We start from the raw sequence: 15343 nt of genomic DNA, 5'->3' as shown, positions 1-15343 counted from the left end.
CACTGTTCATGGACTGTCTAACCTAAAATTTACTTTCTGAGCTCATATCAAAGAAATCAAGTAGTAAACTGCACTTCTTCCCTCTCATCCTTCAGTTCTGACTCCCTTCTCTCCGATCCCTCTGTCCTAGTGTTTCCCTCCTTTGCCTGCTCGCCTCCTTCCTAAACTGCTACAGACACCAACAACACACAAAAGGCACAGGATTGTCCTTACCAAAAAGCAGAGAGGTGATGCCGGATTTCCTGCGCTGAGTCCTGCGTCGCACAATCTGTGGGAGAGGGAACAGAGAGAATGAAGTGCACACATTAGGACAGACTTCAGAAAGAAAATAAAGCAACTCTCCATTCTAGTCAGTTCTGGGAAAGGGATCCTGTCATAGACCACTAGAAGGGGCAGGGCAGTGAAGTGGCAGTATTAGACAGGAATTACTCTAGTCCTAACACATTGCATCAGCTTTACTGCTCCATCTGCTCCATGTGCAACAGGTACTTTATAGCTTAATTTTTAAAAATGCATAATTGAAGTTCAAGAATCAACCACGATCCATGTAAATATAATAATTTTATTTTAACTCTTAATAATTTTAACTCTAATTGTATTTGTTGCAAAAAGCAATTCCATATAAATTTCTATGTGTATGGCTATTACATTTTAGAATTGCCTGTCTTGTTTTGCAACCATAGATTTTAGTCCAAGATTAAACACAGCTGCATTTTTAATTTGGCTCCTCAAAAGCAGCTGCTGCTGTTTTCTGACTCTACCTTCCAAGGTTATTTTAGTGTACCAGTTCTTTAGTAATGGATTAAATTCAGTTCCTACTCTGTGCTTCAAGCAAATTCTGCCAAAAGCATATGTTGTTTCTTTTAGTTTCCATTAATGAAATGCATCACATTTCATCATCACTTTCATGATGATAATTACAAACAGCGCTAATATCCCTTTCATCTGGGGATTTATCAACCAGGACAGGATTGGCAGCATGCCATTGGTGTAGGATTTCCCAATACATTTTCTTTACTCGGTAACCATTATCCTGGAACCAAAAATCCTCTCAAACAGGAGGACCTACTGCTCACAAGCCATAATTGGGTGGGAATATGTAAGGAATGGTAAAAAGGGAGCAGCAGAGGCAGTGGGACTCTGTGCACTCACTTTGGATAGGTTGTTGACAGTGGTGCTGGAGTTGAGCAGCTGCCCCTGCTCAGCGATGAGGTAGGCCAGGTGCTTGCGGCGCTGGGTCTCCACCGCCACGTCCGTCAGCGAGCCAGCCACGCGCATGGCCTCTCGCAGCAACACATCTGCGTCTTCAATCTGGCTCGGGATGTCTGACAGCGTGTTGAAGATCGAGGCAGAGTTCTCAGACTGGATCAGCTCATCCTCCTGCAACAACACAGTCATTTTTGCCTCATGGAGGAGTAACATGACTGTGCTCCTGAGGCTGCTAGATGCAGTTTTACATTCAGTGTAGAGCCTGGGCAGGTACAACTAGAAAATTCCATTAAAAAAAACCTTCAACAGGAAAAGTCCTAGCTACTTTTGAGAGGGGAACAGCATCTTTTACTGCTCTACTGCACTCTCCTCCTAGAATTCTAGCCAGCATTTTTTTGAATCACAGCATTCGCCATTGAAATTAAGTCAAATCAGCACAGAAAACCAAACCCAAACCTATTCTGCACCAACTGCTAGGACTGGTCACAGCAGGGATCTTGCCAGGGATAAGAGAATGGGAATTGCACTCCAGAGCACCTGCCATGTCAAACTGTGCTCCACCTTCCCCTTACTCCCAGCAGGATCGCTCTTGCCCTTCACACAGCAAACTGAATACAAAACTGTTTTTCACATAGAAAAGGAAAAGATCAGGCCAACCAAATCAAATGCAGTCAGGACAATGTTAATCTCTTAGAGCATTCAAGCAATGCCATCCAAAACTTCTCAGATGATCACAACTTTGACTTTCTCTTTCCTCCCAGGTTATGCAAAATCAAGAGGTATCTCAGTTTAGATTTAGATAAGGTGGACCCTCAGGCTGGGATCTAGACTGATTAGAGGGTGGCAGCTGATGAGGTTTCATTATGTGGCAACAAATGAGGTACGCATGGGAAACAGCAATCTCTAATTTCAGTGAAGATTTTCACAGCCTCCAGTTCTGAAGGCAGCAGGAAGTTGTCTTCCCTAACACACTCCCAAACCACATACAACAAGTGGATACAAAACCTTCTTGCCTCAAAATCTCAGAAATAAACACTGAAGTATGATAAAGGTGGGAGAGGAGTTGGGAATTACCTTCATACTTAGCATGCCCAAAGTGACTTGGAACAGCACCAGAGAGCCCTCGTAGAAGAAGAGGTCCCAAATACGTAGCAGCAGCTTGATGTGGACAACACTAGCGAAAGAGGTTAGGAACCAGTGCAAGGTGATCAAGGAGAGCTCTGTGAACAGAGACATGGAAAATAATCACAACAAAGGAAATCAGTCAACCACTGAAAGTGGACTCTCCTAAGGGCTTTCCTCCATGCCTTGCCTCCAGGGTCAGGAGGTTTGCTCCTCTCCCTGGTGCTCCCCTTTGTTTAAAAAGAACAATACTCTTTGTCTGCATGTCACCCTGGCAAGAAATTTCTAAGGCACACTTTTACCAATGTCGTGCTCCTGAAGCAGCTTGTCCAGGCGGGGCAGGTACTGCACAATGAGCTGCCGCAGGACACGCTGGTCTGTCTGCACACCCATGAGGGTGGTGCTGAAGTAGGAGGCAGGAACCAATTCCTCAATGATAGCACACATCATCCAGAAGGCATCTTCCTCCTCCAAGAAGAGCAGCAGAGAGGCAGCCACCTAGGATTTTGAAGGAAGAAAAACTGCATGTTCTAAGTGGGAACTCTTTCCCCACTTTCTCACATGGAGAGATGGACCAGTATCTAGGTGCCAAAAATCTTCCTTCTGCAGGAGCTCTACTACAGTCTTCACTGAAGGGATTTCTCCTCAGTATAATGACTGCCCCCTCTCCAACAGATGGATCACAGTCTTCTGTATCTTTGGATGTGTGGTGCTATTCTGCTCTCCTTTCTTTAGGAAAAGTATTCCAGGTGGAAGGGATATCTTTTCAGCTCACCTGGAGACCACAGTATCTGGCAGTACTACCTCAAATAATTGGCTGTAGTGTAGCAACCAGATACAAACTGATCCCTATCACAAAGACACTGTAAAAGCAGGTTACCATGCCAGTGCCCTGACAATATCCAATGTCTGGGTAGAGCCAGGCAAGTCCCCGTAGTATCCTGCGCAGCCGCGGCACCCCGATGCTGTTCATATTGGAGAAGCAGGCGTTGCTGGGCATTGTCCGTAGCAAGTCCTTTTCAATCTGTCAGGCAGCCATAAACAAGGATAGAGTCAGCTTGCAGCATCTGAAAAACTGCCTTCAGCTCTCTGCACTTCCCCTGGCCCCCTGCATCAGGGAACTCTGCCTCCCCACATCCACCTGTAAGTCCTCAAACACCAAAGATGTCCCTGTCCAAGCATCTGAGGTCAGTTTAACAGCCTTCAAAGACATGTGGGAAAATGCCAGTGAAGACAGTGGCTTGCCAAATCCCTAGAAATACTTGCCTAAACTCAGACCCTAGTTTCACCACTGACAATAGGAAACATACACTAGTTGAGAATTACATCTGCTTGGATTTCAAGCATGGCTTCCCAACAAATGCATTCCAGAGAAAAAACAACAACCTGGCCAAATCTGTGAAGTCAAAGGAAGAGAGAAAATACCCTTTAACAGTCTTGCTGGTGTTCAGAAATTTTGTGCTTGAGGGAAGAAAGACAGGCCCTGAAAGCAGCTGCCACAATCTCAACAGAGGTGCATCTGTCAGCCTTGTATCTTTCCCTTCCCTCAGTGACTATGGTGATGTTTCCTGAGATGCAACTGCAGCATTTTTCTAACCCTTTTCCTGCTGTCCTAGGAAGGTGTAGAGCTAAACAATTGCTATTCCAACAAAACAGAGGAGAAATATGTTCCACAGGATTAAGCTTTACCAGGACTTAATCACACATCCTCTCAACTATCCCCGCTGCAGCTTTCAGGCAGACAGCACTGCCTCACACAGCAGATCTTGCCCTTCTTCCCACTCAGCACTAGGAAGGATCTCCTACCTGTTTGGCAGCAATGGTTTCATCGTTAGAGCTGTTTTTCATAATATCTCGATATGACATCTCTGAGTTCCTCTTCTTCTGCAAAGCCCCTGAAAGGCGCATCCACAACTGGGGGGACAAGGTGAACAGAGACACAAGTCACTCAGCCACAGAAAGCCATAATCTGGCACCTTCTCAACTGTCATCTCAAGAGATCCCATTCCACGATCTCTTACTCCAGGCAGGAGTGCCTGCCCAGAAGAGGCAGCACTCTCACCTGTGGCCTCATGCTATGTGGGATGCCGGCCAGCACCAGGGAGCGCAGCTTGTCTGAATGTGGCAGGGTGACCTCAATTTTGTCCCAGGTGAGGTCGCCCACATCATGGTTGTGTGTGAATTCCAGATGAGCCTGCCACTTGAGCCTCTGCTGTGGCTCCTCTGTCAGTGGGACCCCCAGAAGCTTGCTGGAGTTTGGCTCAGCACCATCTGTTTCAGCAAAGGGTAGAGAAGGAAACAGACAAATGAGACAGGGTACAGGAGAGGAAATGAACACATGGCAGGGTGGGAAATAAGATAGCCATCTGAAAAAAGCACATTCAAAACATTCATATCTTCCAGTCAGAGCATGGAAAGGCAAAGGTTGGTTTCTAACTGCCTACTCCATGCAGCAAATTTTATGGTCATAAGCAAAAGGCTTGGGACCTTGATAACTAAAGAAGCTGTCAGCAGGCTTCTAGTCCCTACTTACTTATTTAGACCACAGTGTGGCTGTAATTAAACAAGATCCTGGCAGCAGTCATCCTGTTGGGTTTTGCAGGATCTGTAAATCAGGCTGACAAAAGCATAGCAAGCCCCAGAGTTGGCAAGCAAAAGCTATATGGTCATGGAAGTAATGCGGTGAAAAATGTTAACTCTGGGGCTATTTAATCACCAAAAACAGTTTAATAAGGACACTTCCAAATTCACAATGAGAAAGCACCTTAACCTGAGGCTGGCTTCCTGAAATAGATGCTTTAGCACAAGGACAGGTTTGACATAAGACACTCTGTCCATCATATAATACACCCCAACAATGTGCTCCAAATCTTTCTGCTGATTTTATAATGCACAGATGTTCTGTCTGAAAAAAAAAATCACAACGTTCTGTCCTCATCTTCAGGTGATTGCTTCAAAGAGGATCCTCTATGACTCAAGGTGCCTCAGGGGCACATGTGCAAACAACTTTTGCCCTTATATTATATAGTCTGAGCCCTGGGAATGACCCCCAGGGCCCATGAAACAATTCCTACATCTCCTACTTCTTTCTCTTCCTCTTTGCTAAGGCAGCCAGCTATTGTAGTTTGATGCTCAGCTTCAACAGCACTCCATGCCTCCTCCTATTTGATTGTCTGCCTCCACAGCTTGCAGAAAAACTAGGATGTAGGTTTTTGCCCTACACTTTGCTAAGGGTGGGCAGAACATATCACCACGCTCCTTGGCCATGAGTTTTTCAGCAGACAGCACTGTGCCTGCTATGAGCCCTTGCAGTACTACTGGACACAAAGGAGATCCCACTGTGAACTGGGAAAGTAGCCCTTCTCCAGCATGCAGCTGCTAATGGAAATGGTAACTCCCCAACTTTTCTTCCTCTTCCCCATGGCACAGCATAAGGGGATGGAAATAATTGCTGCATAGTCTATGCTCTGGACTTCCATAAGGCCAGCACATCTAATGCACTTGATTACAAATGGTAGAACATAGAAACAGGTGGGTAGACAAGACTTAGCACAGAATGGTTGTAAAATCCTGCCACACTTAAAAGCATGGGAAGGGCTGAACACAATGCAAGTGAGAGGGACAGGACTGGATTTACCTTCCTTGTCAACTCGGAAACCAAATTCATCATAGCGGAACTCCGGCTGCTCGACAGATTCTTCTTTCTGGGAGATGCAAGGAAGGAAAACAGACATTTTCAGCAGTTTATCACTGAATAACCACACAGAGTCACACAGATATTGTCTCATCCCACCACTGCTCATTCTGTGCCCTTTGAGCAACTAGACTCCTTGCCCTTTAATTTTTAAAGCTTCCCACCACAATTCCCAGCTGAGGAGATGTTGCCTGTTGTTCCCATTTTGACTTCTCCATGGAAAAAAACTATACAGATTTTCCCATCAGGACTTCAGCACAGCATCTTATCAAGATCAGAACTGCTCACCTGGAGGGACAAATAGCCCTCCTCATGGACTGAGGAATATACACACACCCACACACCAGCTAAAGTGACCTCTACTATCTGCATCACTAATACACAGCCATCCTTCCTGTTACCTCTGCACACACACTGCAAACTCAGCTCCCTGTACCACTCCATCTCCTGCCTGTTGCTCTCAAGTGTCCTTTGAAAGGCAGCAGGCAAAACCAGGATTTGCACCTGTGATGCAAGTCCAAATTATAGGCCAAAGAAACTTAAGGTCCATGACCTTCAAAAAATCTCAACCTTCCTCATCTGTGCTCATGGTTGGCATTGGGGCATACTGGGGGATACACAGTGGAGATTACCTCCAGACTTTTTTTAGGAGTAAATACCTACTGCTTTCTCCCCTTTCCCACAAGCCCACCCGCACCTCCTGTGGGGACTCTTGCAAGCACTGCAACCAGGCAGCATGTAAGAAGCAAGAAGCACTGCCCATACACCTCCAACAAAAAGCTTTAATCTACTTTCAGCAAACACTGTGGCTAAATTACAAAATTCCACAGCTGCTTCCTTCCTTCCTGCTCTACCCACCTGGTGTCAAGCTTGAAACTAGCATTTCCTGCCATGCACAAGATGTCCAGAGTAGCTTGATGATGACAGAGGCTCCCTGAGGGTGTCAACATTTTTACAGTGGAGCAATAGTTGCAAAACAGCAGGGAAATAATTCATAGAAGTTTCTTTATACTCTGCAAGATTCTCTTGCAAAAGCCAGGATGCAACCACAAAACCTGTGACATCCGTAACCAAAACATTGGAGGAAAAGTGCACCTCTCTCTCCTTTTCCCTGTGGCTTTCAGAGACCACCAGAAAACACCAGGTTCCCCCTACTTTTGCAGAGCCAGAGAACATCCCCACCCTGTCCCACACTGTACCTGTGTGTATTTTGCCAGGATCTCCTGAGGCCAAATGCTAGGTGTGAGTGCTGAGAAGGGACCCCCAGCAGAGGGAGTGTGATGGCCTAAACAGAAAGAGATCAACACATAGCAGTGAAAGCCTGGAAGAATACCCTTGGATGATACACACTCCATACAGACTGTTCCAGCATGGGAAGGACTCACTCATCAGTTTGTTGCTACTGCTACTCTAAACATTGAGACATCTCCCACTTCACCAGGGAAGCCAGTAATTTCAGATGGTTTTGTTCCTTTTTATTGGGCAAAAGGGCCAAATGGAATTACCTCTAAGAAAGTGATTCTTAGGAAAGAGAAATAGTTCCATGGCATCATATGATCACTCATCTGCTTGGAAAAGCTGTGTGATCAGCTGTGAACAAGTCATGGGTATCATCACCAAATAACTATTATTTTGCAGAAGTAAATTCCTCCTATGGACCAGCATCAGCAGCACTCCAGAGTTTCCTGAAACTCTGTCAACTAAGGCACCAGAATGGAAAATCAGAGCCCTCAGAAAGATGCTCAACTGCTCCCTTTTTTCCCAGCAGCTTGGAATATTGTCAGACCATGTATAGAGAGATGCAGCAATGAAAGTTTGCCTATATTAATGGTCTTTTGTGTTCAAGACAAGGACTCTTCCAGCCTCAGGTAGAACCCCAGTGAACAGCTTCCCTTGGAATACAAGCAGACATCAAGTCGTGCAATTGAAGCAGATAAACATGTCCCAAGTTTTCTATTGTTCTATCAGCAAGACAAAGGTCTACCTGGCCTTGCAGCATAGTCTCCCCCAGGGTTATGTGCCCTGAAATAACCAGCTTGACCAGGAAGGAAGGTCTAGAAAAAAGTACAGGGTGGGAAAGTTGGCTTCTTTACAAAGGAGAAGACCTAGTTTTAGCAAAGCTTCTATCTCAGAAGTCTACAACTGAACTGCAGTTATTCTTCAGCATTCTGCTTGTCCTAGAGCTACAACTGTACAGCAAAAATCTCTCACAGTCATTGTGAGCCACTCACTTTTGGGGAAGTGTTGGGGGAGAACAGAATCAAGAAAATATTAAAAAAAAAAATGGGGAAAGCAGACCACATTTCAGCCTCCTTCCTCTCTGTTCAATGGCTGAAAAAGCCTCTACCTTGTAAAAGAAGGAACTGAGTTTACCCTGAGTGAAAAGGCTGCTAGGTCACAAAGTTTCCTCTCTCAATCTGACCAGAAAATATGTCACGGTCCCTATTCCATTTCTTGGAACCAGAAACATTTGTTATGAAGTTTCAGCTGAAGACAGAGCAAGCAACAAAATGAGAAAATACTGTGTCAATTTCTGTGTGCTCACCTGACATTGCACTAGGCAAGGCTGAGTGGCACAGGCGTCAGCAGGTCCAGAAAAGCTGTCCACAGAGGTGAGATATTACACTCCTGTTATAAAAAGAAAAAAAGGGTGATGAGAGAATTCAATTAGCATCTAAGAACATGGTAGGGGACTGACAGACCCCTTACACACAACTTCCTCACGTGAAAATTAAATTCCTTAGTATCTAAGTTCCGCCCCCATAGAGACTGGAATTTCCTTTTGGTTTCATACCTACTGACCAGCTAGAAAGAGCACACTGTAATTTGTCTTGTGGAAATAACAGCATTGCTGCTTGAAACAATGTCAAAAAAACAAGTCAACTTTTAACACCTTTTCCATTGCATATTTTGAGTCCTGTATTTAATGATGTAAACTAAGAAAATACCCCATACATCATCATTCTCTGAAGACATTGGCCATGGAGAAGGGACAGGAGTGGTGAAAAGGGTTTAAGAGGTAATCATTAGATGCAGTAAGTCCAGAAGAGACTTTAGGGGTAGCACCACAAAGCACAGGAGTTAAGTGCATAGGGCTGCAGAATACAAGTCCCTGAAGCACATGGATGTGGACAAGATGCTATCAAGTACCTCTGCAAAGAGTCATGAACCAGACTCCTCTGAACTAAATCAGGCAATAGAGCTCTCCTCCTTGCTTTCCTGGCACTAGTTAACAGCATATTTTATGGGGATTTCTATGGGGATTTCCAGGAAAACAGCGGAATAGTTCAGTAATCAGAGAGATTTTGGACTTTAAGATCAACCGTACAATTTGTGTGTGGGAGACAGCAAGAGTCACCTCTACCAAGCAGATAAAGCCCAGTGCTGGGATAGATCAGTCACTCACACTTCCTTGGGAAAGAACCTGGGAGAAACTAACATTTGGACACCTAGGATGGCTTTTCCAGCTTCCCTTTTCATTAAAGCTACTTATGACTGTAAACTGCTAAAAGGAGGAACCCCAAGGATTCATCCCACAGGCCCTATCCAAGTTGTTTCACAGTGCTGATTAGTACAAGGTTATATTGCCTTTGCACCTCAGTGAGCTTTCCAGTAAGCACCTGCAGCCAGGAAGCAACTTGCTACAGCACTCCAAGATAAGTAGCTGCACAACACTGCAAAAGCATAAAAAACATCTGTGTCTGAGAACACAATGATAAGGTTTCCTCCTGATGGATTTAAACAGTTCTCTGCCTGAGAAAGGTCAGCCTGGATGAACAGACACTCTGATCCATTCCGACACTAACGCTTAGGGCAAAATCCAGCTTTTGTTTCTGAGAAGTAGTGTTGTCCACAGGATGATCAGTTGCATGTCCACCAGTTCTGTAAATGTTTGTGTGTTCTTCCCTACACTCCTGTCCCATTTGTTTCCTTAGCACCAACTCTTCTTAGTAGTTGAAGACATAGCAACAATTACAAAATGGGCATCTGCATGCTCATATTACATGGAAACACAAAGAGCATACATCCCAAGCAGGAAAATTGGCTGACATTACTTACTTCCCTTCCAACATAGCTGTGAATGTATTTTGATGCTTTTTTCACTGCCTCACAACCATGGCTGCTCTGTTCCTGCACCTGCAAAGTGTCCTCCTCCCCTGCCTTCTCTCAGCTCAGTTAATCCTGTTTCCAATGGCTTTTATTAGGAATGCAGTCACCACATGGTACATCTGCCACGCTTGTCATTGCCTGTGCTCTGAATCTTCCTCAGTGCCTTGACCTTGTGAGTAGATTCCCCTCAGCCATTATTAACCTTCATTGCATGTACAGCCACTGGTGACCCGACCTGTTGTGGAAGAGCCAGGCCAGGGTGTCAGGCACATGGCTGAGAAAAAAGCCCATAATAAGGGAATTAACCATAGTGCTTGGAAACAGAGCAGGAGAGTGCTGAGTGAGTCTCTCCTTGTCCCAAGACAGGTGTAGCAGATGGAACACCTGCTCATGTCCATGCCATCAAGCCGCCTCTGCCTTGCTGGGAATCACTCCCCTGCCAGCTCTCCTATCCCTGACATTAGAGCACTGAACTTGGTGGGCAGGTTTTTCCTGCCCCTGGTTCCCATAGAAACCTTCCTGCAAGCACCCATCTGGGACAGAGGCCAGAGAGAGCGTGAGGCTCACCTTGCTGCTGACGTGGTTGTGTAGAAGGGCAGGGTGAGCAGTGGGAATCACATCAAGGGAAGGCTCCTGCTGTGGCACATGGACACACTGCCCTGGGCACTGCCCTCAGAGCCAGCTGTCTCCAAGAGAAGTTGCTGAGGCCACTGAACCAGCCCTTCCAGCATCCCAGGGACTGGAAAGAAGGTTCCCTGACACAGCCAGGCACCACCTAGTGCGAACCAGGAAGAGGAAGAGGGTATCTGACACGTGGGATTGACATAGTAAGGTCTTTCCTTTGACTGAGGGATATAAATCTAAAACAACTCTTAATCTCTCTTAGCCAGGAGATAGCAAGTAACAAAAAGGGCTCCACAAAGCTTGTGAAACTACATGTGTAAAATTGCTGTTATTTGCAACATACACACTTCTGACATAAATTAACAATAAGAAATAAAAAGGAAAAAATACATCAGATCCAACAAATATTAATGGCAACTCCTAAACCCTCAGTGCTACAAAATTAAAAGCAGTTTCACTCACACATTAAGGAGCATGTCCCATGTTTAAAGGCAATTTAAGTTTCTTATATGAAACAATTTTGGCTAAACAACAGGTAGTCTTCATATTTCAAAAAAAATGTACTTTTTGCTAGAATGCAAATAGTACCTGTTAATCACTTATTTACTTTTTGAATTCAGAGTCCAAAACAAATCACATCATCATTGTTTCCAGCCTGCTAGAACAGAGGTGTGATGTACCTGAAAAAGAAGGCTACAATGGAAGCACGCACTCAGCATCAGGTACAACATCAGGTACTCCACCTGCAACACCTTTGTTGGAGTTGCAAACACACACCATGCAGTATTATGTCCAATTAGTTTATTTCCTAGTGCAGGTGCCTTCAGAAATTGATGTTTGCAAAGCAGTACTGCAAATTTACTTCCACTTGGAAATACTGCTCCTCTCCTGGACACACTGGCTCTTCCCCACAGCTGTAGCATGAGAGATTTCAATTACCTGGCTCCTGGCAAACCCAAATAGCAATTTCCTGCTGCCTGTGTTTTACCTGCTTAGCCTCTTTTGCTGAGGTGATCTCCACCTAAGCCTGTGCTGGTAGGGCCTGGATGTGCTAAGCACAAAGTGACACTGTCCGGAGCCTTTCAGTAGAACCTTTATTTTGGGGCAGAAACTCCTTCCCAAGAGTGTTCTTCCCTCACTGTTTAAAAAAAAATCCACCAAAAAGGCAGCATACCTCTAGCAGACTGTGCAGAAGACAAACATTTTACCAAGCAATGTCTTTGTAGCCTGAAAACTTTACAACCAGTAACTATGCAGGAACCTCCACTGAGTATCATCAGAAGGAACAGAACAAGCATAACAATTATTTCTAGAATAATTTTCATTCACTGTTACAGGAATTGCACCTCTGTTCTGACAGTTACAACACCTCTTCTGACAGTAAGACGGCATGGGAAAAACTCTTTACGTTCCTTTACGTTTAATGAACAGAAAGCAACAGTGTATGCAGTAAATCCCACTACCACCTCTGGATTGTTAGCTGGTTTCCACTGTTTTTATTCTCTTCCTTTATTAAGAAAGAAAGTTTTGGAAGAGAGAGAAGTGATTGAAAGTCACAGCACCCATCAGGAGGCTATGCACATAGCTATAGCTCTAGAAGCCTCTTCTAGCTCAGCTTTATAATCCCAAGTAGATTGTGTCCAATTTAATACCTCTCTCAGAAATCAGACAAAAGCTCTGCACTGAACTAGAAGTTCAATTTTGTCTTCTCACAACCAGAAAACTTATGTTTTCCAAATTATAATCCTGATTTGCTCAATTAATGGTCCAAGGAACTCTCAGCAGGATGCCCTTGGCATTCCTTCCCTTCCCCCATCAGCATCTCCCTCAAGTCAGGCAAAGGCATATCCTGGAGCTGCAAATGCCATTAGTCCACAAGTCAATATTTGCTTTGCACACAGAGTCAGAAGAGAACTCCAGCTTCACAAACAAATACATAAGTGAGCAAAGAGCAGCCACACACCTGACCAAGAGTGGCAGACAAGATGCAGAGAGCTCCTGTCCCTCACATCCTGAGAGCCCGGCTTTGTAAAAAATGCAGAATCCCACATGGACACCGGTTAAGGAGTCAATATGATGTTAGTGAACCTGGCTCATCCCAAACTTCCTGTCTGAGGCTTACAAACCACGACCAGTTTCATGCTGCTTTGGGTGTTGAGCAACATGTACAAATGCAGGCTGGAAGTGCTGAGGTCGCCTTCAGGCTTCCTCTCTATGACATGACTAGGAATGAAGAGCTGGGAACTTTAACTGCTCTCACGCCACTTCTTGTAGTACTGGAAGTGAACCAGAGATGCACCAGAAGCTTAGGGCAGGTCTCAAAAGGGAGATGAGAGACCTGGAGAGCAGCAAGGGGGAGGCTTGCAGAGCCAGGCAGGCAGGCAAGCTTCTGAGAGGTTACACCACTGACTGTAGAGGCACCACCCAGGACTCCAGTGCTGCCCAGTCATTAACTGGGATCATATATTGACAGCAGGAATGTGGCAGGGCAAAGTGTTTCCTCCCAGCTGCCTCACGGCACTATTAGAGCAACAGAGACAGCAAAAAGTAAACTGGAACTCTGTGTCTCCTGCCATAAAGCACCCTGTGGATTCCTGCCCTCATTGGAAATGTAATTCTGTGCAGAAATATAACTAAAAGGTACTTCCATGCAACAGTTCTGCTCCTTGCACTGCTCGGTGTCCAGCAATGCCTGCTGCAATTACAGAGAGCTCCAGTGGAGCTGAAGCTGCTGAGCTATGTAAATTATCAGTTTATACAAAAGAACAAAACAAGTAACTTGCAGTTTTGTTCTCATTGCATCTCCATTTTGAAAATAAGGATGTGAAAAAGTGGAATCCTGCTTCCTACTGCTTATGCATTGGACAGGCAGACCATAGATGGGATTTCCTGACCACACTTCAGTATGTCAACCTTGTCTCAGAAACACCCCTATGTAACACCTACTTATGTAGAATGCAGGTATCCTACACATCAACAGATATTTTATTTCCAGAGCAGAACTGCCTTTTATTTACCTGGCTCCAAAGCAAACAGCATGCAAGCTAAGCATGAACTGCACCTCTGTGGAGAACCTCCTGTTAGTCAAGATCCTTGGGATCAGAGCAAGAGTTTCCTCTTGCGCAGTACTCCCATTATTTGAATGGTGAAAAGATATGTGACAGGAATAGAGAGTCTTGCAACTCAGGAGGATTACAGTTGAGTACAGGAACAACAGTTTTTGAGGTTTTCTATCTGCATCAAATGAAGTTAGAAAGACAGGCCAGGATACAAACTCGCATGGTGTTCACTCTCACTGCACAGCAAAATTCTCCTTGCTTTCAACACATAGGCAAGAAAACCTGTATGTGCCAAAAAAGGCAGGCCTGTAGTCACCCCAGTCTTCAAGGTTTAGGGTAAAGGCAATCCTCTGTTAAACACCACTATGCAAATATAAACCAAAGGTTTATCATTAGTGTCTAAACATATCTTCCATGAGGGTCAAGTACTGCACAATAAATGGGCATTTTCACCCAAATAAGCACAGTGCAGGACCTGGGCACTTCTGCAGAGCTCTACAGAAATTTGTTTTCCCAAAAATTTTTTAGAAGAGTTGTTTACCTTCTGGTCCATTGCAAGACTGTAAACTATGAGATGTCTGTGGAAAGCAATCAATCAAAACTGTCCAGTTTCATTTGAATACAGAAACTTGAAAGAAAATATTCCTGTTAGAGATGTGGGGCTGTATCAACCAAAGAAAGGTTAAAAGACACTACTGACAGTTATTTGAAGTCAGGTATTATGAAGTCTTTTATATCACACCCCTGTCCTGAGTGGTGACAAGCAGTGCCACCTGAGGCTGTCTCCATCACCAGCCCTGTAGGCTCGCCTGGGTGGAAGTTTGATTCTCAAGCTGGTCTCATCCTACTGCTCCCAGTGACAATGGAACAAGGGCCTGAACAATGGCTCTTCCTTGACAGGGACTCAGAGGATTGGCAGAGGTTTTGCTGTTACCTTGGTGAGGCACAGGAAAGGCTCATTTCAGGTCACTCTCCTGTAGCTCCATTTTGTTACTATTTGCTCCGGTATTCACAAAAAAAGTCAGACTCACTTCACAGGATTCTAAGCAGGACTTGTTTCATTTGGCTTCAGGGCTTCATCTGTCCTTCAGGGCTTTGTCTTTATAGGACTTAACATTCTGAAGAGGTTAGTAACACTCAAAACACCTCTCAGGACTGTTTGCAAAGCTCTTATCTAGCATGTCATATTGGACTACTCAGACCTCACTCCTGCAGAAATTTATATGCACAGATAACTTAAGAGGAAAAAAAGCAAAATATACAAGGATTGTTAACATTTGTAACAAAACAAGACAAAACCTCTGATATTTCCTGATTCTGGGGACCAGGAAGATTTCTTCTCCAGAGAAAAAAAGCATTGTTGGTTTATGGACTTTCTTTCTCCTCTCTGAATCATCAAATACTTCCCAGCCAGCACTTACTGGGCAGTAAGAACAGTTCTTGTAGTAATACTAATACTAATTAGTATGGTAATGTCCACCAGTTCTGTAAATGTTTGTATGTTCTTCCCAACACTCTCCTCACC

General features: G+C 44.6%; 1 protein-coding gene across 3 annotated transcripts in view; it reads right to left on the bottom strand.

The window, feature by feature from the left end:
* Window positions 1–15343, bottom strand: part of SGSM3 (small G protein signaling modulator 3) — a 28969-nt gene that overhangs the window by 10717 nt on the left and 2909 nt on the right. For 2 of the 3 annotated variants that reach the window (XM_021552808.4, XM_021552811.4), the window contains 10 exons: window positions 8571–8653; window positions 7225–7310; window positions 5969–6035; window positions 4394–4602; window positions 4138–4245; window positions 3212–3355; window positions 2634–2829; window positions 2284–2429; window positions 1153–1380; window positions 214–268 (listed from right to left, as the gene is read on the bottom strand). In XM_021552808.4, the coding sequence (XP_021408483.1) occupies window positions 214–268; window positions 1153–1380; window positions 2284–2429; window positions 2634–2829; window positions 3212–3355; window positions 4138–4245; window positions 4394–4602; window positions 5969–6035; window positions 7225–7310; window positions 8571–8577 (1246 nt within the window). In that variant the 5' untranslated portion in view covers window positions 8578–8653. Of the gene's footprint in view, window positions 1–213; window positions 269–1152; window positions 1381–2283; window positions 2430–2633; window positions 2830–3211; window positions 3356–4137; window positions 4246–4393; window positions 4603–5968; window positions 6036–7224; window positions 7311–8570; window positions 8654–10702; window positions 10759–15343 lie in introns of those variants that run through there. The other variant, XM_085570400.1, reaches the window with a different exon arrangement.

This window comes from Lonchura striata, chromosome 1A (genome assembly GCF_050655825.1).
Source record: "Lonchura striata isolate lonStrDom1 chromosome 1A, ASM5065582v1, whole genome shotgun sequence".
Taxonomy (NCBI): domain Eukaryota; kingdom Metazoa; phylum Chordata; class Aves; order Passeriformes; family Estrildidae; genus Lonchura; species Lonchura striata.
This window is presented reverse-complemented; position numbering and strand designations above follow the sequence as displayed.